Source organism: Ictidomys tridecemlineatus, chromosome 7, assembly GCF_052094955.1.
Source record: "Ictidomys tridecemlineatus isolate mIctTri1 chromosome 7, mIctTri1.hap1, whole genome shotgun sequence".
NCBI classification, from domain to species: Eukaryota; Metazoa; Chordata; class Mammalia; order Rodentia; family Sciuridae; genus Ictidomys; species Ictidomys tridecemlineatus.
Window position 1 is genome coordinate 193,155,772 of NC_135483.1, and position 24,015 is coordinate 193,179,786.

Sequence of the window (24,015 nt, forward strand, 5' to 3'; positions counted from 1 at the left end):
AGAATCGTCAGTGTTAATACCTTATCAACCAGGCAACAGGCAAAAATGCCCGACAGTAAAGAAGGTCGCCCGACAGCACGATGTGTAGAGGCTTCACTTCACTTTGCTTAGCATATTTAGGACCCTATAAGATGCTCCTTATATTCATAATTTAAAAAAATACTCAGAGTACCCATATCATTTCATACACATCTCAAGCACCATGAGAGGGAATGACACTTGAACACTTTAAAATGACACTTTAACATTAGATGGTCACACTTTAAAATTAACCTGTTTGCTGGGTGCGGTGGCACATGCCTATAATCCTGGTGGAGGATTACAAATGCAAATGGAGGCTGAGGCAGGAGGATCCCAAGTTCAAAGCCAGCTCAGCAACATAGTGCCCCTGGGTCCAATCCCTAATACACCCCCCACCAAATTAACCCATTTGTTGAAGATGCAGTGATATCTCCTTCCCCCAGAGAATGGAATTTTATTCATGATTTTAATTAATTAATTGATGGACTTTCAATGCACACGTCGAGTCCTGAGCTGCTCCACGTCTTTGGCTGTGGGCTAAAGTCCCCTGGTGAGGTCTCAACTTCAAAAGTGACCCCAAACTGGATCCTTTCCAAAGGAAAAGTCAGCAGCAAACATTGACCCCAGGATCAATTGTTTCTGTTTAAGTTCCAGTCGTTCCCGTGGGAGGGAGCAGTCGGGTCACATTTGACAAAGACAACAGCTCTCAGGAAGGGTTGTCACCCTGGAGCTGCAGAGGGACAGTCTCCCGGCGGCTCTGAATTAAGACCTTCTGCTCACGATGGCGCTGGCCATGAAGGTGCTGGTGATGCTGGCCCTGGGGATGGACCTCTGGCCTTGCTCAGGTAGGGAGCTCGACAGCCACCTGCTCTTGGGGACACGCCGCCTTCCCCTCTCACGGTGGCCCGTGTGCTTGTGTGTCCAGGTTTCCCCGTGTACAACTATGATCCCTCCTCCCTGCGGGAAGCCCTCAGCGCCGCGGTGGCCAAAGTGAACGCTCAGTCCCTGAGCCCGTACCTGCTCCGCGCCTTCCGAAGCTCCGTGAAAAGAGTGAGTGCCCCCCACCCACCTCCGGGCTTTCCGTCCTGCCAGTTTGCTGGTTGGACTCTGGTTTGTTCTCCTGGTTTAGGAAGGTCACTCCCTTCACACTGATTACTTGGGACAGAGAAAGGATCTCATTACAATGTGTCACAAGGCCCTGGGGTGGCTCTGGGGACAGACCCTGCTGCGTCCTTCCCTCCAACCCTGCCCGGTTCTCTGCCTGCTGCCCGCGGTCCTCGCTGATCCTGGGCCCCCAGCGCTGCTCACTTCTGAGCAGTGAGCCTCCTTTCCACTTCAGCAGATCTGCTCTGAACGCTTGCAGGAAAAAGAATCCACCTTCCTTTGTCAACTTGACAATATCCTGTTTCTAACAGCCCGAGAACTTCAGTGAGAGAGGAGTTTGTAGGGGTTTCCAACGACGGAGTCTGGAAAGGCAAGGAAGACCCTAGATGCTCCTTCAGAGGAAGTGAGAAGCAAGGCCTCGGTGGCCTCCCTCCTCCCTGTCCCCAGGCAGCTTCCCTGCCTGGCTGTCACCTTAATGGGGCTCTGGGGAGGCAGGGACAGAAACGCCCTCAAGCTAATTTAGGGGGTTCTTTAAGTGGGCTGTAGGTGGTGCCTATCCCAGGCCTGGCTTTCAGGGTCAGGCGGGGCTATGTAGACCTGGAGGCTGTGCTGAGGAGGCCCTGCAAGGTAGGCGTGGTCAGCCTCTGAGACCAAGGCCCAGCTGCAGGAGGAGAGCTGGGTCAGACCCCCTCTTCCTAGTGCACTGCTGCTACCTTGGCCCCAAATGCCACATGCAATCCTCGAGCAGTGTTGTAGAATCCATGTCCCCTTCCAAGCTCGAAGACCAACAGTCTACATTGACTTGTAATTTAACTATTGCTCTCTATGGGACAAAGTTGGTGGTTAATTAACTGAGTCAGAGCATGGGGACATATCCCAGGAGGACTGATGAGGAATATCATGGAGATCCGGCCTGTGGAGATGAGCTAGTGTGAGGTGCCGTCACCCAGGCACATTCCAGCACATGCGCCATCTTGATGTGGCTACACGGACCTGGGCCCAGATACGTGTACCTAGAGATGCATTGTTAGATGACGTGTGGGGTCCTGCAGGTGCATAAGTAAGAGACCCCTGTCTGCCACAGTATGCTGCTCTTCCCTGGGAAGTCTGCCTGTTCTTGCCTGTTCTCAGTCTTTAACTCATGGTCATGGGTCAAGCTACGTACACCACGTTCCATCTTTGAAAACTTATTTTTTCTCTCCCATTTTGAGAAAGACCCTCTTCTTTGATCTCTCCTGGTGAGACTTGTCTCCTCTTGGAAGTGCCTCTCGTTTTGCTCTATGTTGTGTGTGTCAACCATGTCTTTCACAAACACCCTACAGATGACCCCAAATAGACCAATTCTCCGTCCCCATTGGGTGAGGGGCGTGACTTTAGCAGTGACGCCTTCCTCACTCCAACTCTGACATCAGATCCACCCAGACTGTTCCCTAAGTGGACACAAGTGGAGAAGGGAAAGGTGGACACAGGCCCTGGTTTGGGGACATGGAATGAAGAGGACAGATTCTCCTGGGGAGGGAGGAGAGGCAGGTCCAGGGCAGGGAGGGGCGGGTGCTGTGGAGAAGTCCAACAGGCAGCACCCTCACGAATGCACGGGGCGTTTTGTTATAGCAACAGACAATGGACTGAGACACAGACTGACCTACTGCCTACCCGGGCCCACACCAGCACCTCTCCTGTCTTGACTTCTTCCCTGCAGCCCGCTGTACACAGCAGCTGGGCTGATGGGTGTGGCCGGGCTGGGGCGGCAGTCAGCGGTGAGGGTCTCCATGGAGGCCGTCATGCCCGAGACTCACCTGAGTGATGAGAAGTTGAGGCCACGGGAAGACGTTTAGGGGAGGTTTGGAGGGTGCTGGGCAGAGCCAGGGGGACAAAAGGCCCTGGAGAGTCTGGAGCCCTGTGAGCCAGGGAGGGAAAGAGGTGAAGGAAGCGAGGTCGGAGAGTGAACATGAGTTGGGAAATGAGGTCTGGATTCTGAGGCGTTAGGGCCACAGGTGGAGAAGACATTTGCATTTGTAGATCTCACTCTCAGGCAGCAGGGGCTACTATAGCAAAGTACCACGGACGGGGGGAAACATGAACAAAAGACATCGGCCTCTCACGGTCCTGGAGCCCAGAAGTCCTAGATCCGAGCGGTGCCGGTTCTGGGAGGTCCATCTTCCAGGTGGCAGAAGGCCGGCTTCTCCTGGTATTTTCACGTGCAGAAAGAGAGCAAGCTGCCTCTCTGGCCTCTCCTCCTAAACACTGGCCATTCCTGAGGCTCCCCCCAAGACCTTCTTACCTCAAACGCTCCCCCTCCAAGGCTCACAAGGGGCCAGGGTCTCCACCTATAAACTGGGTGGGAGGGAAACATTGAGTCCACCGCCGTCTCGCTGGCTGCCATGTGGAGTGGGCTTCAGGGGAAGAAGTGAAGATTGGGGAGACGTTAGGGTGGAACCCAGGTAGACGGGTGCCTTAGTCTGTGTCTCAGTTCATTTTCTGTTATTATAGCAAAATGTCTGAGTCAGTAGTTTGTAAAGAAAATGGGTGTTTTCAGCTCAAAATTCTGGAGGCTGAGAAGTCCGAAAATCTCCCCAGCGTTTGGTAAGGGCCTTCCTGCTGCGTTGTCACATTGGAGGCATCACATGGCCAGAGAGCAAACACGGAGATGGCACGCTTAAAACAAAGCCGCCCCCAAAACACTACGTTGGTTTGAAGGGACGAATCCACGCAGGAGGGTACACCGCTGAGCACCCAGTTATCTCCCCAAAGGTCCCTGCTGCCAACACTGCTATATGGGGCACCAAGTTTCCAAACCATGAATTTTGGAGGACACATTCAAATTATAGTGGTTAGCTTCCTGTTAGACTGCAGCAGAATCCCCGAGACTGGGCAATCTACAAGAGAAGAAATGCATTTGGAGTCACATTTGGAGGTCACACTCAGGCAATAGCAGCAGTGATGGCAGCTCATTCGGGGACGGCATGGAGGAGGGGACAGGTGGGAGCCTCCAGGGTACACTTAGACGCAAAGCCACAGGAAGCCCGTGACCCTTAAAGCGTCTAGGCTCATTTTGGTCCATTTTTGCCTTTTATTGCATTTTTCATTTTCTAAATTATTCTCAGCCAGTTATTTCTGTTCATTACTCTTTGTCCGTTAATAAGGGATTCACTTAATTCAGGATTCTCCAAAGAAACAGAACCAGGAAGTTTCAATGCTCTTGCTAGGGTTTAAACGTGGTCCCCAAAATTCATGTGTTACAAAAACGTCACCAGGGGGCTGAGGGTGTAGCTCAGTGGCAGAGCGTTTGCCTTGTGTGAGGCACTGGGTTTGATCCTCAGCACCACATTAAAAATAAAATAAAATAAAATAAAAGTATTGTGACTGTCTTCAACTAAAATAAGTAAATAATTTAAAAGGGTGGATTAAAAAAAAGAGTCCTCAGTGCAGCTGTTGGGACAGGGACCTTCATAAGATGCCAGGGCGGAGGGCTCTGTCCTCACGGATGGATCGATGGTGTCATTAAGGGACTGGCTAGCTGATGCAGGACTGGGCTCCTGATGAAGGGATGACTTTGTCCCTTCCGCCTCTCCTGTGGGTGCTCTTTTGCTGGCGATGCCTCTGGCCACGTTATGATGCAGCTCTAAGAAGGTCCTCACCAAGGGACACTCTTGATCTTGGACTTGGAAGCCTCCAAAACTGTGAGAAAGAAACCTCTATTCTTTGTAAATGACCTGATTTTGGAGATTCTGTGATAATGGTATGAAATGGACTCAGGCAACTGGTGCTGAGATGGGAGCTGTTGCTGTATCAAATGCCTGACATTTTGGAAGCTGCTTTGGAGGTGGGGAACGGGCGGAGAATTTGGAGATGCAGTTAGAAAAGGCCGAATGGAGGATTCGGGGGAATTCGTGGGTGGCTGTCCTGCGTGGAGAGCCTGGATCTCAGGTCACCCCAGGGGTTGTAGCCAGAATGTTGGTAGACAGATGGACAGAGAAGGTCATTCTCACGAAGCCTCAAATGACGATACTGAAGGTACTGGAAGCCAAGCTGGTGATTTAGCTGCGAAGCGCTGGGCTGAATCGTGACCCTTTCCTAGGACTGAGAGGGACGCAGAACTTAACAGTGATGAGTGGGAATCTAAGAAGAAATGCCTCAGCAGCAAGGCATCCAAAAACCCGCACGGCTTCTTTTGTCCACTTGCGGTAGGAAGAAAAGACAGAGGAGACTTAGAGAAGGAAATCTAGCTGGAAGCTGAACAGAAAGATGGGGAAATCCCCCAGCCTGGTCCTGGAAAGAATAAAGAGGCGGCTCAGGAGAGAATCCCGAGGGGTGGCCAAGTAACTGTTGGATGAAGAGACCAACGTGGACAGCAAGCAGCCTGCGTCGGCTCTTCTACCCGGGCACCTTCCCAGGGGCTGCAGGACCTAAGCCGAGGGATCCCTGGGTCTCTCCAGCTCATGCGAATGCTTCTCCCCACGTTCAAGTTGCTCCAGCCTCGGGGTTGGCCCTGCCCCAGGGAACTGGCTTTTCCTCCCAGGATGGGCTCCTTCCCATCCCTCAAGTCCCGGATTACCTTTTCCTTATTCTGGACTTTTCTTGCACTTTCTCTCTCACATCGCTCTTCCTCCCCTAGCTCCGTTGCTGTGTTGCTGATCTCAGAGCGCTGCACCTCTCTGGAATGACCTGCTGGTTTCCTCCCAGGCATTCGGCGGGTGGTGCTCACTCTGGAAACTAAGCCGCAGGGGGGCATCCTTGCTGGGCTGCCTCTGGTGATGAGCACCCGGGTGCTTCTGTGTCGTGAGAACTTCTCAGATTTACCAGGAAGCTTGGAAGATTGCCCCGGCATCCTGTCATTGGTAGAAAGAAGTAGAAGATCATGTGTGTTTGTTCATAGTTGGGACCTCTCAAGCAGGAGCCAGGTTGGACCACACTGTATACAGCAGGGATGCACTTGTTGCTTAATTACTTATTTCAGTAATGATTAAGAAATGATGGAGTGTTCTCTTAGGAAAACGACACTTAAAAATCCGTCCGGTTGATTCACATCATTTGTGGTATTTTTGATAGCTCCACAAATACTGAGTTTGCAGATCCTGAATCGTTGCCCCTGGGGGAGCACAGGAGTGGGTTCCTGCAGGACTCAGGTAGCATTTTAATCCACCCATTAACAGGTTACCTTGATTTTGTGAGCTCCTGTTCAGAACGGCTAGTTTAACATCCACTGCAGATGCACTGACATTGAACCCACTGCCAAGAGAGCCAGGATGCCCACCGGTGCGGAGCTCATCAAATGCATGTATCTTCCCCACCGGGCACATCCCTGTCTCTTACCCTTAGGAATCCTAAATGGCTTTCAGAACTAGGTTTGAGGGGCCAACATGATCCATAAAAATCACAAACAATGCAACAACAAAATGAAAAACCCGTGACACCAAAGAGACCACACAAAGCACGTTTGCTTGCGGTATTAACACTGGGAGAAGAGAGCAGAGCATCCCGGTCTGGGAACGTGCACACTGGGAGACTCACTTTTTGGTGCTCTACATGGGTCCAGGAAGACTGCAAAAGCACAGCAAGAGTGAATTTTGGAGTTATAAATAAAGTGCAGCTGGGGTGAATCCCAGCAGTGGGGTCCATGAATATTGGGGATCATCTATCAGAGCAAATTTTCAGAAGCCACACTGCCTTGGAGAGGACACGGCGTTTTTTGTTTTCTTAGTGGCAAAGTATCCTATGACTTTGGTGAATCACTTTTTCTCTCTGGTCTTCAGGATGTGGGCGGGGCCTAGCCGATGCTAAGATGGTTCATAACTTTCATGGTGGTGACTATAAATGTTTGCTCACTGGGCAGAGAGCATCGTGTCTGGACCTGTGGTCTCCATAAACACATCTGTTGCAAACTGACTCCTTGTTTTCATGAAGGTCAATGTTCTGGATGAGGACAACGTGATCATGGATTTAGAGTTCAGCATTCGGGAAACTACGTGCTTGAGAGATTCCGGAGCAGATCCCTCTGGCTGTGCCTTCCAGAGGGGCCACTACATGGTAAGTGCCCCCCGGCCCAGAAACCAGTGTAAAGAAGAGCCTCCTCCTTCCGTGACCTGGGGCTGATTAGCAGTCACAGAATGAGCCTGGCCACCCCTGCCTGGCACCTGGCTGCCCTGCTGTGTGGTCACAGAGTTGCTTGGAACAAGCGGTGTGTTCAGTGTTTGAGGATGTGAGCCCCTGAGCTGGGGAGTCAGTGGTCCTGAGTGATTTGGAAAATTCTTTGGGTCTTGGTGCCTCCGTTTCCTTCTTTTTAAAATGAGGATGAATTTTTATCATGTAAAGCGAATACACAGAGGCCAGCACCGAAGTATGACTCAAGACGTGTTTCAAATTCTGCTACAAAACATGCAAACTGCGGCGTGTGCTCCTGGCACGTGTCACGTCACCTCGTGTTGACCCTGGTGCACAGCGTCTCCCTGCAAGGTCAGGCTTGTGAGTCCAGGGACACGGCATGTGTCCCCTGTGATCAGAGCAGGTACGACAGTCCACCCCGTGGCAGGAATCCCCTCCAAACAGCGAGGCTGCCTCCTGCAGGGTTTGTGTTAGACGCCCGACTCCTCCAGGTTGTGGCGCTCTCAGGGGACTGACTGCTTTGTGGTTTATTTCATGAAACTTTCACTGTGACTGTGTTAGAAAGGACCCAACCAGAGTCTCCCAAGTGTTCCTTTCTAACAAAATCTGTCTTCACCACGTGTGTGTGAGCGTGTGTGAGTGTGTGTGTAAGCATGTGAGTGAGCATGTGTGTGAATGTGTGTGTGAGCATGTGTGAATGTGTGTGTGTGGGTGTGGGTGTGAGACAGTGGGTGTATGTGTATGTGTGAATGTATGTGGGAGTGTATGTGAGTGTGTGTGTGAATGTGTGTTTGTGACTGTGTGTATGAGTGTGTGTGAATGTGTGTGGGTGTGTGAGGGTGGGTGTATGTGAGTGTGTGTGTGAATGTGTGGGGGGTGGGTGTATGTGAGTGTGTGTATGTGTGTATGTAAGCGTGTGCAAATGTGTGTGGGTGTGTGAGTGTGTGTGTATGTGAGTGTGTGTGTGAATGTGTGTTTGTGAATGTGTGTGTGGGTGGGTGCATGTGAGTGTGTGTGAATGTGTGTTTGTGAATGTGTGTGTGGGTGGGTGTATATGAGTGTGTGTGAATGTGTGTTTGTGAATGTGTTGGTGGGTGTATGTGAGTGTGTGTGTGAATGTGTGTGTGAATGTGTGTGTGAGTGTGTGTGTGAATGGGTGTGTATGTGTATGTGTGTGTGGGTGGGTATATGTGAGTGTGTGAATGTGTGTTTGTGAATGTGTGTGTGAGCGTGTGAATGGGTGTGTATGTGTGTGTGTGTGAATGCGTGTGAATGTGTGTATGTGTGTGGGTGGGTGTATGTGAGTGTGTGTGTGAATGTGTGTGGGTGTGTGTGTGAGTGTGTGAGTGTGTGTGAATGTGTGTGGGTGTGTGTGGGTGGGTGGGTGTATGTGCGTGTGTGTGAATGTGTGTTTGTGAATGTGTGTGTGGGTGTGTGTGTGTGAATGTGTGTTTGTGAATGTGTGTGTGGGTGTGTGTGAATGTGTTTGTGAATGTGTGTGTGTGTGTGTGTGTGAATGGGTGTGTGAGGGTGGGTGTATGTGAGTGTGTGTGTGAATGTGTGGGGGGTGGGTGTATGTGTGTGTGTGAATGTGTGTTTGTGAGTGTGTGTGTGAATGTGTGTGAGGGTGGGTGTATGTGAGTGTGTGTGAATGTGTGTGTGGGTGGATGTATGTGAGTGTGTGTGAATGTGTGTGGGAGTGTGTGTGTGTTTGTGTGTGTGCAGGTGAATGTGTGTGTGATTGTTCAATGGGGTCGATGCCAGGTAGCCGCTCACGCTCGAGCACAGAAGGCCTGGTCCCCTGAGACGGGCCACATGTCAAACCCGAGACAGTGCAGTCTTTCATGGTCTCTCTTGGGCCTTTAGGAATTTTCCTTCTGGAGAACTGAATGCCTCGGAGCCTCTCCCTTCCTGCTGGCTTTGGGAAGGCCCCAGGTGTGCTGGGCGGGCAGCCCCGAGGCCAGCCCTGGCAGGAGCCCTGGTGTGACTCCTTGTCCTCTCTTCCAGCCCGCGGCTGCCTGCAGGGGCACAGTGCGGATGTCCGGCCTGCAGGCGCAGGAGGCGTGGGCTCACTGCCGCTGGCCCTCCACGTCCGAGTCTGACAGCAGCGAAGAGGTAGGCCCCTCCCGGTCTCCTTCCAGACAGGCCTCCGAGGGTCTGTGTGGCCTGTGACGGGCAGAGTGGCTTGACAGGGTGGCTGCGGAGTCACCAGGCCTGGGAGGGAGGAGCTCACCTGTGCAGCTGGATTGTTTCCGTGTCTCCTGCGTCTCCCAGACTCTGTCTTTATTCTCTCTCACTGTCCCTCCCTCTTGCTTTTCCCCTCCTCCGGGGACTCCTGCACCCTGAGATGTGGGGCCTGGTTTTAAAGGCAGCTCTTCAGTTTTAGACGGGTATGTAGTCGGGTGGGCTGAAGAGGGCCATTGACTGCCCAGTGTTCACAGCTGTTCACTAGCTCCGTGGTCCAGGCCCAGACTCCTGACCTTCACATCACCCTGGCCACCTGCAGCTCCTTGACCTGGTGAATCCCAGTGAGCAAGTCCACCCTGTGGGCTGCTAAGAGGCACCAATGGGCTGATGCCACACAATCTCAGCTCAGGGTCTGGAGTAGGGTAGAGGGTCAGGGAGTGGCATTGGAAGTGACTTAAAATAACACTATAGAATTAATAACATAAAAATCTGTCTTGAAATTATATTACATGTTTATTTGTCTATTTATTGACTGCTCTTCTTACTAGGCTGTACCTCTCCTGTGGGCAGGGAATGTTCGCTTTTATCAGCCTAGGACACTGTCTGATACCCAGTAGGTGCTCAGTAAATATTTGTTGAGTTAATGCAACTGGGAAGGAAGGACCACTTCGGTCCAGAATCCAATATGAAGAGGAGGCCACTTGACCACAAACCAGGGTAAAGACAGCACGGTTACACTATGTGTTCATTCAAAATAGGATAATATTCTTGATAGGTATTCAAAAATTCTTCCACTATTGTACAACTGTATCCAGCTAACATATTTCTCAGCCCTTTCTATTTTTATTCAACTTTTGAAAATTTAATTCTGCAGTGCAAATTACATTAGAAGAGTGTGAAACCTCTCAAGTTCAGGAACTACACATAAAAGTTTATGTCCTCATGTTATTAACCTAGCCACACTGTGACTATTTTGCCTGGAAGTCCATTTTAGAATTAGGAAGCAATGAAACTCATATTGCGTGGGAAGCTCTTCCTGGTGCAAAGGGGAAATAAAATTTAATTCATAAAATTGAGCATCACCTTATGGGCTGACACCTGCATGCTGGCAGCTTCCCAGGGCCAATTCCCAGGTCATTTCTGAGCTTGCTTGTCTTGTACCTTAAGGATCTTTTCTTGGTGTGGGGACAAGTGCCAAGTGGCTCCTGGTGTACACTGTTAAACTCATGTCAGTCTTCACAGTGTCACACACATGGCCCTGCTCACCCAGAAGCAACTAGGACCAAAGCATGTCTCCCACAGTAGCTTACGTGGGGGAGGAGGCGGGGAGTGAAGCAGGCAGGTGCTGGTCCTGGTGGAGGTTTATAGTGACCTGGGGAAGGTGTCCACCATGTGGGATTACGCTGACTATAGGCAAGTATCTGGGACCACGTGGTGACAGAAGGAAGACCACGCACGGTGGGCAGACAGGGCAACCAACCGGAGGAACTATGTCCAAGAGTCAGTCTGTGGGTGGAAGCAGAACAAAGGGCCAGGGTGAGCGGGGGCTTCCCAGCACAATAAATCATTTGGGGGTACCCCAAAGTGCCTGGGAAGCTGATGAGTTAAAATGGACAGAAATCCATGAGGAATGGAATTAGCAAAATGTAGGGGGGATGGGCACAGGTGGGGATAAAGAGGAACAGCAGCCAGTGGAGGGGACCTCAGGGTCCAGCCAGGTGGAGGAGGGGCTAGTGGTCATGTCCACCATTCCTGGCCTCCTCCTAATGATCAAGGGATACCAAAGGATCAGATCAAGAATGGATTGGCACCAGGTGAAAGTAATATGGAGTGCTGGGGGTAGGCACAGAGGGGAGAGGGAATGCTGGCAGGGGTTGGGATCAGCAGTCATTGCCGGGAGAAATGGATTCTAGTTCATTCCATGGCTTTAACACAAGTGAAGTTCCTTTGATAAGCGTCCACCTAGCTTAACCCCTCTTCCATCTTTGGTTGGGAAAGTCCATTCTGATTGTGCGATTCTCCACTCTATTCCAACTTTCTAGCCGTGTGGTGAGCTCATTCTCTTCTCTTCCAATTCCAGGTTTTAAATTCTGATGTTAAACTATGTCAGCAAGAAGAATTTGAAAATAAACTCTCGGGTTTCTTGCTCTTAATATTAGAGGATCATAAAGAATTATGAGCAAATTAAAAAGAAAAGAATTTCCACACATTCAAGGGAGTAGTATAAAGGGAAAAGAAGAAAATTGAGATTTAAAATAATACCCGAAAACTCTGAAATAAAGTTCTTTTAAAATTTTTATTTTAATTGACAAATAATAATTGCACATATTTATGGGGTGCAATGTGATGTTTTGACCTATGTATGTATTAAAGAAAGATTTCTTACACAAAACAGAGAAAAAAGTTAGGTAATAGCTGTCCGCCACTTTCAGTGAAAGTACCTGATGATATTACAAACATGAAAGACCACCCACCAGGATGAATTCAGTCACGGAATAGAAAAATCACTCTTAAAGGTAAAAAATGGAAGAAATAAAACTAACTAAGAAAGCCCCAGAATACAGATAGTAAAGATCATTTGACAAACATACGTAGAATACAGAAGAATTTCCAGATGAGGACTATAACATCAAGAAAAAGGAAAGCCATGGAAAAGAGGCCCCAAGCCCCAAATGATGACTGATAAAGACCGAAACCAAGGGGAAAGTGTCTGGGGAGAATGTAATAAGAGGAACCGTCCTGAGGACGAAAAGTCTGGCCTTTCCCCTGGTTTTAAAAAGAATGGTAGCCGGAAAGGAATCGAGAAAAGAAGCTTCTAAATTTGTAGACACTCTCCTCCTCTCCTTAACAAACAGGCTGTGAATTGAGGGTAGTTTCTGTCTTTTTTTTTTTTTTTTTTTTTTTAGTGGAGTCTGTAGCGCAGGTGGCACAGGAGCACCCACTCAGCCACACCCTGGTGGCAGCCATCTGGCCTGCGCTGCGGGCCCTGCCAGGTGGGTGCTCCTTCTCCTCTCTGGCCTCCTGGAAGCCAGCTTGACCGTAGACACGCCTCTGACTTGGAAGGGGGGTGGGTGAGTTTGGCAGAGCTTTAGCCCAGAGACCCCCGACCATCCAGAAGAGAGGGGCCGAGGCAGAGTCACAGCAGCAGCCCTCGGCACGGGGAAGGAGTGACTGATCTGCTGCTTTCCATTTCAAAAGAGAGAAATTCAAACACGAGTGCAAATCCAAGAAGACAGAAATAGGCTAAGCCAGGAAGGGATGATTCCCTGGGTCCCATTCCCAGAAAGGGAGGGAGGAGCTGGCCTCACAACTGACTCACCTAGGCGCCTGCCCTCCTTCCCCTTTCCTTCCCCTCCCTCCTCCTCCTCCTCCCCTCCCTCCACCCCCACCTCACTCCGCAGGCAGAAGGGCTTTCTCCTGGAGTCTGCAGGCAAGCACAGGGTGCCTCCAGGTTCCCCACCTGAGCAGCTGTTATCTCAGGTTGGAGGACTCTCCTGGCCTCCCTCACCTTGGCCTGGCGTGGGTCGCGTGTCCCCTACTCTGTACACATAAATTGACTGTTTATTTATTGATTGAATTTATTTCCCATGTGCAATGTGATGGTTCTCTTTTGGAAGGTGAGAATTGAACCCAGGGCCTTGCACAACCCGGGCAGGTGCTCCACGCCGGAGCCACGTCTCCAGGCCCTAATGTAAGCCTCAAATAACACCTTTCTCGGGAGGTGATTCCCGTACCACACTATTCATGTCTTTAATGTGCAGGGTTGGGTGGTTTTCAGGAGATTCGCAGGCTGTCGCACTGCCAGCACGGTCTAAATCCAGAACACTTCCATTTCTCTGAAAAGAGACTCCTGGACTGAGTCATTCTCTATTCCTCACTATTCCCCAGCCCTATCATCAGTCACTGATCTGATTTTTGTGGGTGAATCTTTCCATTCTGGCTGTTTTCTGTAGGTGGAAACATACATGACCCTTTGTGACTGACTGGTTTAACTTAACATGTTTTGAAGGTTCATACATGTTGCAGAATTATGAACATGTTCATATGCAACCTTTACAAAGGAATAAAAGGTACTTTATTTCTTTTTATTGTTGAATAACTTCCCATTGTAGGGTATGCTACATTTATTTGTTCATTAACTGATCAATATGTGGGTTGTTTCTACTTTTTAATTATTGTGTATAATGTTCTGAATAGCCAAGTCACATCTTTATGAGGGTATGTGACTTTAGCTCTACTGAGAATTGAACTGCTGGATCACATAGTAGCTCTTTAATTAACTTTTGAGGAACTGCCAAACTATTTCTGGTAGCAACTGCACTGTTTTACATCCCTAAAAGTGGTCCATGAGGGTTCTAATTTCTACATATTCTTGCCAACACTTGTTATGGACTGTCTCTTACTTTAGCCCTTCTGGTGGGTGTTAAGTAGAATCTCAATATGGTTTAATTTTCATTTTCCTGGTGACTAATGATCAGCCATTTGTATATCTTCTTTGGAGAAATGTCTGTTCAGATCTTCTCCCCATGTTTTAATTGGGCTGTTTATCATATTCTTGTTGAGTTATTCACAAATATTTTATCTTACTTTGTGTGTCTTTTTACCTTCTTGATGATACCGTCTGTTAAGTCCATTGTTTCTCTTTTGTTGTCTGTGTGAGCCTTACATTGAAGTCTGATCTATTTTGACCTGGTTTTTGTATGCCATGTGAGGAGAGGGGTCCAGTGACGTTGACTTTTTCTCGTTGTTTCCAGTTGTACCAGCATTAATGTTGAAAAGACCATTCTTCCTCCACCAAATTGTCCTGGCATGTGCCCCTGCCCAGGGCCACCCACCATGTGGGGCCAGGGCACTCCATGGCTGTTGGGGAAGGAGCAGGCAGCAGGCGGGCAGGAAGGTGGCTTCTGGACACCTGTGTGGACGTCCAGTGGTTTCATGAAAGCTACTTGTAGATGCTAACACCTTGTTCTACTGAAGAAATTGTGGGACCGTCACAGAAAGAAAACTCCAGAATCTGATTCAAATTTAGTCTGTTTGCAAGTTGATAAAACGAAATTCCGTTTCTAGTCTGCAACGTTTGGAAGTATGTTCCAAGTCACTGACGGCTTTGGAGTCAGTGTGGACTTCACCCTGTTGCTCTTCCTTGCGTGCTTTCTTGAACAGGGGTTGGGCGTTGCATGGAATCACTTCATACAATATGCATTCTCATTGCATTAAAAAACATTATAGCTCAGAGTCCTCTGGATAATATTTAGGATTTTTTTTAACCATATATTTTCTTTTTCATGTGCTGACACCTACTGATATTGCTTACATTGCTTCAGATGATTTTTGGGGACATGATGAGGTCCTATAGGTGGAGAAACAATTATCTACTTGGTAAGTTGAGAACTGTTCTTTTTTTTCCCCTGAAACAATCGCGTATCACCTTTCTTTGTGAGTCATTTGAAAGTAGAAACGCCTAGGTACAGCCCTTAATCAATTGCACTAGCTGCAGAAAATAAGCATTTCTTTTCACTTTGCTCCTTTCTTGTCACTAAGTAGTAGTAGTAGTAGTAGTAATAATAATAATAATAATAATAATACAATTATTCCTGAAGGTATTTCTCTGTATTTTTTCATAGCTTTTCCATATCCAAGTCCATGTGGTGACCCCACATCTCTGCAAACAGATGAGGCCAAAGCTGATTGCCCCTCATGCGGGTGCCGTCATTTGAACACCCTTGTTCCCCCTGGTGCACTCTCTGGGTTGCAGGGCCCGGGTGGGCACTGATGTGTAGCTGGGGGGATCAGGACTCACCCACATCTGACAGATCGGGGCTGACCTCTGTAGTCCCCACTGTGCGACTTGAGCTGACATCTCTGAGTCTCCTGGTTGGGGGAAGAAGGGTCTTCCCTCCTGGCCTCTAATTTGAAATGGGGTTGGCGAGTGTTCTGTGACTTAGGAGCTATCTTTATGTCTCTCATGCTTTTTCCTGTCGGTGCTAATGGTGTGAAATTCTTTGGTGACCTCCTGAAGCTTCTTTGTTTAAGAGGCATTTCTGTGGTATCATTTACACGATACTAGAACATTCTGGAAGTGGGCAGAGGAGCCTCGTCTTATGGCTCTTACTGTGTTACAGGTCTCATTCCCGAGGAACCCAGAAATGAGCAATATTATGATCCATCGCTTGGTAAGTGGTTTATTTCCTTCAGACTCTTTTCTGATCCACGCAGCCTGTGCTAAAGCCACTCCATAGGCGTCAGACACCAACATACAAAACATTTTAACTGAAAATGAAAAGAGTGGCGATGCAGGAGGCTGCTTGGCACATCACTGGAAAGGTAACATCGAGGCACCAGCTCATTTGAAAGTTATCAAGAATTGAAATGCTCCTGCACCACCCCAGCGCAGTCTCTGAGCAGTCCACACTGATAATCTGTTCGCCAGACACAACCCACCTCCTCAAAAGTGGTGAAGCTAACTTGGTCCCTTCCCATAGCACCTGCTTTCCCTCTGAATCTTTGCAATGGCTCTGCAAACCAGCTATGCCCCCTGTTTGCACGGGTGAGGGCATGAGAGGTAACGCAGGGCACGGGCTGGCAAATGCAGAAGCTTACCCTACAAATGGCTCACCCCGTTCCCCACCCCACGCGCGGCAGCTCTGTTAACAGAGGCTGTAGGTGAACTCTGTTAACAAAAACTCTGTTAACACTTTTTGTAGGTGAACAGGCTAAGGCGGTGCATCCTAACTTGCTCAAGGTCACACCACCAGAGTAGGACTTCCATCCAGGCTGCTCATGGCAAACAAGGCTCTGGACAGGTCTGTCTAAACCTGTGTCCTATTTATTTTCCAGAAGCCTGATGAAGTTCAGAGAGTCTCCCACTAAAGTGCTTAACACATGCTAATATTCTGATGAGCTCAGTCTGAAGATTAGGCTTATGACGATTTATTTGAGTTCTAGGACTTAAACCTGAAGCTTATTTTTGAAAAATGCCTGTCACTTTGGGAAAATGTGCAGTTACTTTAACTGTGACCACTGCTGAAAATGTTCTTTTAACAGTCATTTGGGAATTATCTTCAGACTGTCGATTGCTGTGTGTCAAAATCTCCCCAAATTTAGCAGCTTAAAATAACAAACTCCATCTCCCAGCTTCTGGGGATCAAGAGCCCAGGGGCAACCTGGCTGGGGGGTTATGGCTTGGGGGTTACAACAAGGTTGAGACACGCTGTTCACGGGGACTGTGGTCTCAGCCGGAGCTTGACTGGGGATGGGGGATCCACCTGCCAGCTCATGCGCGTGCTTGTAGGAAGGTCTCAGTTCTCCGAGAGCTACGGTCTCTTACCCTATGGGCATTTCAGTGAGGCTGTGTGAATGTCCTGCAAAGATGGCGGCATTTCCCCAGGGACGATGGAGATAGATAAATATATGAGGGGTGGGCGGAGAACATGAGTATAAGCCAGGGAGGGAATGCCGAGAGGCGCGGTCTTCCACAACCTCACCTTGCCAGTGGCCAGTGGTAGATCTTCACTACTCACGCAGACAACCCTGGCCTGGGGGAGGGTGCTGACAGGAAGCGTGAACACCAGGAGGCGTTGGAGGAGGACCCTGCAGATGCCATTTGAAGATGAAAAATATTTCATGGATTAATGTGACCCGTCCTGTGATATACCTCAGATGGGACCTCTAAGCCAAATTGTAACCCCTCTCGGGCCTTGGGAGCATCACGGATGCAGACTTTGAGCCATCTCAGAGGCGGCTGTGAACTGGACAGTTCAATTCAGTTCAGTTCAACACGTGTGTGTGACAGGACAGGGCCGATCCCACAGAGGACTGAGAGAGAAAGGTGACAGTCCCTGCCCTCGGGTGCTCACAGGGATGGCTGAGACCGATCCCAGGAGGCGATGCAGGTCAAGGAGAATCACTCTGGGCTCCGCTCTAGCCCCAGGCCACAGGGAGCCGAGGAACTTGATGAGGAAGACAAGGGATGGGCCCCGGGTCCTCTGGGCAGTGAGGTGGGGATGCTGGGCACGGCCCTTCTCATTAATTCATACTCACCTACTCTGTGTCGTCATCACGGGGCTGATGGGCCTGTGCTCTCCTTCCTATCTTTAGACCTGAGAAGGAGTTTCCCTCCTGGCAGTGGAAGGAGCCCACGCTACCAGCACAGACCAAGAGCAAACACTGGCTTCGAGTAACGGCCCTGAGGTGAGGGGGACAGCGAAGTCTGCCTGCAGAAGCAGAGGGGACTTGGAGGGAACGCCTGAAGCTGGCCACCTGCCCTTCCTCCTCCTTTTACCTCCTCTGGTTACTGCAGAGCAATGGTGTCCTGAGTCCCAGGCACCCTCCCTCGCCTCCCAAGCTCCCCCACTCCAAGAGCAAACAGACAAGGAACAGGGAAGACAGCCCCCTCCTCTGACCTGTCTCACCCCCCACCCGCTGCCCTCCTCCCTGACCGCCCCACGCTCCTCAGCACCATGTGGCCTGTGGCTGCCGCCCCAGTCTCCTCCCTTCTCTGCTTCTTTGCAACCCAGATTTTAATCCTTCAAATCTGAAATCTGATCAGGCTTCCCTTTCTCGATCTGTAATTAATACTGGCGACATTTGAACGAGCTCCTTACCCAGTGCTTCCCTGTTCTTTGGATTGTCATCTCTTCCTCTTGCTTGACTTTAACCATCACTGATGTGTTTTCAGACGTATGTCTCTTACCTCGCTCTATACGGAGATCCAGGCCCTACGTCACCGAGGCTGTTAGGTGCAGGTGCAGGGAATCTCCGTGGCCTCCTGAGACTCAGCTTCCCGCCCCGCTTCCTTTCTCGATTGATGGCATCACCAGCCACCTAAATTGGCTGAGGGTCTCACTGAGCTTCTTCATCCTGCGTCTCCTCCCAGCATCCACAGGGTCCAGCCCTGTTCACTTCACCCCGGGTTTTCTCTGCTGCTGGCCCTCATTTCTGCACGCCACCCCTGAACCCCTGATTGCTTCTCGCCTGGGGTCCTGATCCCACGCCTTGCTTGCTGCCCTTGTCTTGAACACAGAGGAGACCCGGGCCCTTCTCCACCTACACTCTGATGCTAGCTTCTCTTGTGGAGGAAAGCAGAGGTGTGAGGAAGCCAGACGGGAGCCCAGCAGAGGACGGCCTCCACCTTCCCCGGGCTGTGGGGAGCTGCAGACAGGGCCCTGCTGTGTCACACCAGAGTCTCACCGGGACCTAAGTGCCCAGTGTCTAGGGATCAGAGCCAACAGAGCTAGGTGCTTTTTGAAGATTTCCAAGTATTAAAGGGGCATCATGGCACATTTGAAAGGAATCTCAAGATGCAATTATAGGTGTTGATTCAGTGTGTAGTTATGCTTCCCAGCTGTCTCTCTCTCTCGCTCTCTCTCTCTCAACACATACTGGACAGTTTATGTAACACTGCATGGTTTCAAGCATGAGGTCCAGATGCCCTGGCATGGCCTCAGTGGCCCCTAAGCTCCAGCATTACGGAATCCCTGCACCTCCTGCTGCTGCAGCCCCCAGATCACCCTGGCCAGCTCTGCCCCTGTGTTCAGGCCTCGGCTCAGCTGTCACTTCATGATGCCACAAACCACCAAAGCCGAGAGGGTGATGTCCTTCCTGGGGTTTCCGTAGCCCTCATTGCAGGACACTGCAGTAGCTTGTCCTCTGCCCTTCGGGCTCTACCAGACTCCCCGAGAGCAGGGCTCGGGACCTTCCCCTGCCCTCCTCCCCCAGGGCCCTGCACCCAGCCTGGACACTCAGTACATCCGCGTCAGCAAATATTTTATGAGTGGATGGCGGCAAGCTTCACTTCGGGTTCTTGAGAGGTTTTTGAAAAAACAAAAAGTCTATGTCTATGAATCTGAGTCAAGCATAGCATAATTAATTTTTAACCACCAGAATTTAAAAAGAAGTCAACTGACATTTTACAAAAATAGCAGGAAAGCTCACCAGCAAGGCCGTCTTAGATAAGGATGCAATTGGTAGATTTTCTTTTTCATCTATGGCACATGCTAAAAATAAAAACCAGCTTCATACTGAGATCAAGAAACTATTCACTATGAAGAAAAAGTTTCATCATATTTCTTTTTTATAGATGCAAATTGCCTTTTTTTTTTCCTTGTGAAGCATCCAGGCAGCAGGGGGGTAGGATTCTCAATGGACTGGCTTCGTGGTATATTAGTAACATGATTATAAGTGAGTAATGAAGGATATAATTGTGCTGGTGGATATACACATACATGTATAGCAACATAAATGCACCATCCGATTTTGGCAAAGAAAGTGGTCACCTGAAACATGTCTTTAGAGGTAACACAGACTGAAGACCGAATGTGGCAGCCCTGGCCTGGCCCTTGAGCTTGGCTGGAGTCCCAGTTATGTCCCTGCACAGGAGGTCACGACTTTCTGCAGGGCAGGTGTCTACACTGCTCTGGGTCCCCTAGAATCCTAAAATGAGGCTGGTAAGGCCAGCATAGGGGATCCAGTGACGAGGCCAATGCAGAGGCAGGTGGAACCCGGGCCTGGTTCTGAGTCTCTCCTCCCACAGCCGTCACCCCGCCGGTGACCCGTGACCTCTCAGGTTTCTCCAAAGGCTTGTTACCATGCCTTGTTCATTTTTGTTTCCACTAGACCTTGAAACCCTTGAGGATGCATTACCTTGTTACCTTCATTTGTTATTTTAGTTTAATAGCAAGCAGAAATACTATATGTCCACATAAAATTATTGGCAGTATCTGTTCTTAGCAGAGTATCATAATTGGTCAGGTTGAGCGGAAGGAAAGAAGGAACACCTGACCGAAAACAAGATCGCCATTTTCAAATTGCCAGTGGTTTTCCCTCTGGGGGACTCTCTGGGGCCTGAGACTTGGCTCATTTATCATGGAGTCCCCAGGCCTGACCCAGTCCCTGGATTAAAACAGGAGCTGAGTGTTTCTGTGATTTAATAAACACTCTTCTAGTATTCTTTCAGGTAGCTAAAAATGATTTAATACATAAATAGATGGTGAGATGCAATATTCAATAAAACAGTTCAGAAATTTTAAAATTTGAACTCGACAGTAGGAAATATGGAAAACCAGGGCCCAGCTCTCCTGTTGAAGGGATCTATTTGAGAGTGCTGCACTTTCATGGGGTCTGTAGCTGGAACCGTTCTGACTCATCAGTAACGCTGTGGCCAGAGACCCTCAGCACAGGGCAACGGCACGTGGCTGGCACGCCTTCCCCCAGGCTGTGCTGGGGACCAGCACAATGCCCAGGTGCTGCAAAGGAGCAGCTCTGTGAGGCCATGGTCAGCGAGTGCGTGGGGCACAGAATCAGCCCCGTTCATCCATTTACACAGTGAGTGCTCATCACATGCCCGCCTGCGCCCAGTGCTGCGCCCTCGGGTGTACCAGGTCTGTGTGGGGTCCTCACGCGCTGCCTGCGGTACACGCCGGGAAGCACTGCAGAGGAGGCTTATTTTGCCACCCCACTTTACGGATGAGGAAGCAGAGCACTTAGGCACCCTGCTCAGGTGCTGGGATGGGGATTTGGCTTCCCAGGCTGGTCTCCAAATCCCGTCTTCCTTCCCGTAATTATCTGCCTCCATGTTCAGAATGGCATACAAGAGCAGAACGTCAAGGACTGCTTGTTTAAGGTACATCTATTTTGTGTTGGGTGGAACCAGATGTGTCTTTGCCAACTAGAAGGCAGAGCTGTGACGGGCAGAGTTGGCAACTTGCCTGCCCACCATCAGCCACGTAGGGGGGCTGGCCCCTAAAGGCTGGGCCACCTGTGGCTTGATGGGTGATTTCAATATTCAGGGATCAGACTCATTAGTGAGCACGTCCTCCCATGATCTCACCTGGGAGCCACCCATCAAAGGGAGCCAGGTGCCTCAAGAAGATGGGGAAGATCCAGCCCAGGCTCCAGAGGCGGAAGCTGGCCACGGGCCACTCCTCCTGTGCTCTGCTCTGACAGTCCTTGGCTGCACACTCCCGCCAACCCCTTCACCAGGTGCAGGCGATTCTCACCATCCACTGGAGTTACTGTCTACAACTGTTGCGAACACTGAATTAGCCAACGCTGAGTTATGGCTCCTACGGGCAATATGGGTTTAGGTGCTGTTGAGCCTCTGGTCATCTGTTCCTCAACAGATCAGTATGTGACCTTGTATGTGTGCTTCTGCTTAGGTGCCTCAGGTCGCATATTTTCTTCACTCATTAACATTGAACTCATGAGCTGAAAGGAGGTTATCAACACATGCGTTTCTCCATAAGGCAACCCCCCTGCCTGGCAGCACTAGGCACAACTACACTTGGGCCATTTTAAACAGTCACAGCATCCACAAGGCCACAGACATGCATAAACCAGCACTAAATAGACCAGGAAAAGGGCTCTGTTTATAGCATGAGGACTGGAACAAGAGCCCACTGCTGCCCTGGGTGACCTCAGCTGGGAACAGGTGGGTGGGACCACACTGTGTCCAAGAACCAAGGGAGAGCAGATGAGCAGCTTCGGGAGACACAGTGAAGGCCAGTGAGTAGGCGCACTCCAAGGACAGTCCGGGAACTGTGGGCACCACCTGGACGATGTCCCCCCTGCATGAGCTTGTCCCTAGCGTCCCCTCAGTCTCTGTGTTCCCTTCTCATCCTGTCTTTAAGAAAAGCTGTCCCCATCTGTGTGCCAGGCCCTCGTCACTCCTCTGCTGCACGCCAACCCCTCCCCGCATGGTGACCCCCTCCTGGGCGCCTCCCCAGCCTGCGTCCCCTTCCTCTGCTGAGCCTCCTGGCCCCGTGGGATGCTGGTGACCACTCCTTTCCTGACATCCTCTGGCCTCTGGGATTTTGTCCCCTCCACTAGCTCTCCTCTCTGGCCAAGCCTTCTTCCTGCTCTTCTCAGGTCCCTCACCTTCCTACTGTCCCCCAGTGGTGACAATCACCAAGGTTTGGACCTTGGCTCTCCCTCTGCTCACTGCCTTCATATCTGTCCCAGGCACCCCCAGGTGACGCCCCCTACCTGGTGGCCTGGTTGCTCCACTGGAATCCCAGGTTTGAGGGAACCACTGCTTGCTAGACACCCCCATCAGAATATTCCATATAAAGCTCAGAACGGGGTTTTCCCTTGGGAACATACTCCTCCTCCTGTGTCCACTCATCCTCCAGGCACCCGGCCTGAAGCAGATCCATCTAGACCCCCTCCCCTTCCTCCCGTGACCCAGTTCTGCTGGTCCTTCCTCTGACATGTTCCTGGCTCTGCCCTGTCTCTGCGTGGTCTGCTCAGCTCCAGCTCGACTTCTCCAGCCTGCTGGGCTTGGTGTCTCCCCACAGAGTCATCTTGTTCCCTCAAAGGCTCTGTCACCAGTTCTGACACAAGTCCTCGCCAGCTCGAGGGCCCTGCTCACCTGCAGGATGAAGTCCCAGCTCCTGGACGCTGTGGTACCTGAGCACCTCCCTGAAGCAGTGTGGTCCCTGTCTGGGTCCCTGGCTCTGCCTCCGGTTTGCATGAAGAGTCTTGTCCAGCTGCTGGCCCAGCTGCTGGCACTCAGTACTCCCGCCCCAGCTCGCCCTAAGGGCAGCTTTCCCGTCTTTCTCTGTCCTTGGGATGACCTGCTCGTGGGCCTCTCTGGAATCGCATCCACCACCCTGTGCTCTGACTGGGTCCTCTCCTCCACTAGCTCATGATGGTTTTTCGGTGCAGCTGTGCCTTTTCGATCCTAGTCATGCCCAATAAACGCTTCGTGCTTGGGCGTTTCCTGAATGGGTGAGAGGATGGAGCAGCCTTCCCTTCTCCAGCCCCGGGTCTGCAGATGCCCACAGCCACAGCCAGCCGCTCCTTCATGGTTGGACCAGGGATCTTCCTTCCCAGACTCAGGCCACAAGCACCTCCTTGAGACACGGGCCCGCACCTGGCTCCAGGTGTCTCTCTTTAGGAGAAGAGCTTCCTTTCTGCAGGGAAGTCCCTGTGCCCCAACTCCATTACCTCTTCTTCCCACAGTGTCTCTTGCTCCTTGCTGGTGGTCGGTCAAGGAGCTGGATGCTTTGCACAGTGGCTCCCGTCTCTCGGATCTGCTCCTTGGCTGTCCTGGGAGTCCTGGGTCCTGGGCACCCCGCACAGGAATGTGGCTGCTCACCATTTCTGTCTAACGCTCCCTTCCTCCTCTCTTCACAGCAAAACATGCGCAGAGGGAAGAGAGGTCGCAGACAGGAAAGACGCTACAAATCGCATGACTTTCCTCCCGATCAGTGTGGTCTGTAATAAACGCTTCCCTTTCCCCATGAGACTCTTTCTTTTATTGCTCGATATAAAAAATAATAATATAAACTATTAGACTTTTAGATGAAAAACTAAATACAAGAGAATATTATGATTAGCTAAGGATTTGAGGAGAAGGCTCACAAGGAGGCTGTGTAAGCAGTCCCAGGGGCTCTGGTCAGGAGAGATGGTGACTCCCCTCATGTCTAGCTTTAACGTTGAAAAGATCATCCACATACCCCAAGAATTCAAGATGTCAATAATGGGGGAATTCAGGTGGGGCAGGGCACAGGCTGGGGAGAGAGGGGACATGCCAACTCTGCATCCTTTCTGCTCAATTTTCTTGTAAAACTAAAACTGTTCTAAGAATAAAGTTTAGTAATA

At 50.4% G+C, this 24,015-nt stretch overlaps 1 protein-coding gene across 3 annotated transcripts; it reads left to right on the forward strand.

Moving 5' to 3' along the window:
* Positions 1-673: 673 nt before the first annotated feature.
* Positions 674-23,657, forward strand: Spp2 (secreted phosphoprotein 2). 3 transcript variants are annotated; one of them, XM_005326402.4, is made up of 8 exons: positions 677-866; positions 947-1,071; positions 7,030-7,152; positions 9,235-9,342; positions 14,739-14,793; positions 15,537-15,587; positions 17,512-17,604; positions 23,548-23,657. In XM_005326402.4, the coding sequence occupies exons 1-7, from the start codon at positions 803-805 to the stop codon at positions 17,592-17,594; spliced, it is 609 nt and encodes a 202-aa protein (XP_005326459.2). In that variant the 5' UTR covers positions 677-802; the 3' UTR covers positions 17,595-17,604; positions 23,548-23,657. The 3 variants fall into 3 exon arrangements, with proteins under 3 accessions (XP_077874392.1, XP_005326459.2, XP_040123980.2); XM_040268046.2 differs by lacking the exon at positions 23,548-23,657 and adding an exon at positions 18,437-18,719; XM_078018266.1 differs by lacking the exons at positions 14,739-14,793; positions 15,537-15,587; positions 17,512-17,604; positions 23,548-23,657 and adding an exon at positions 11,495-11,655 and having other exon boundaries at positions 674-866.
* The last annotated feature ends 358 nt before the right edge of the window (positions 23,658-24,015 follow it).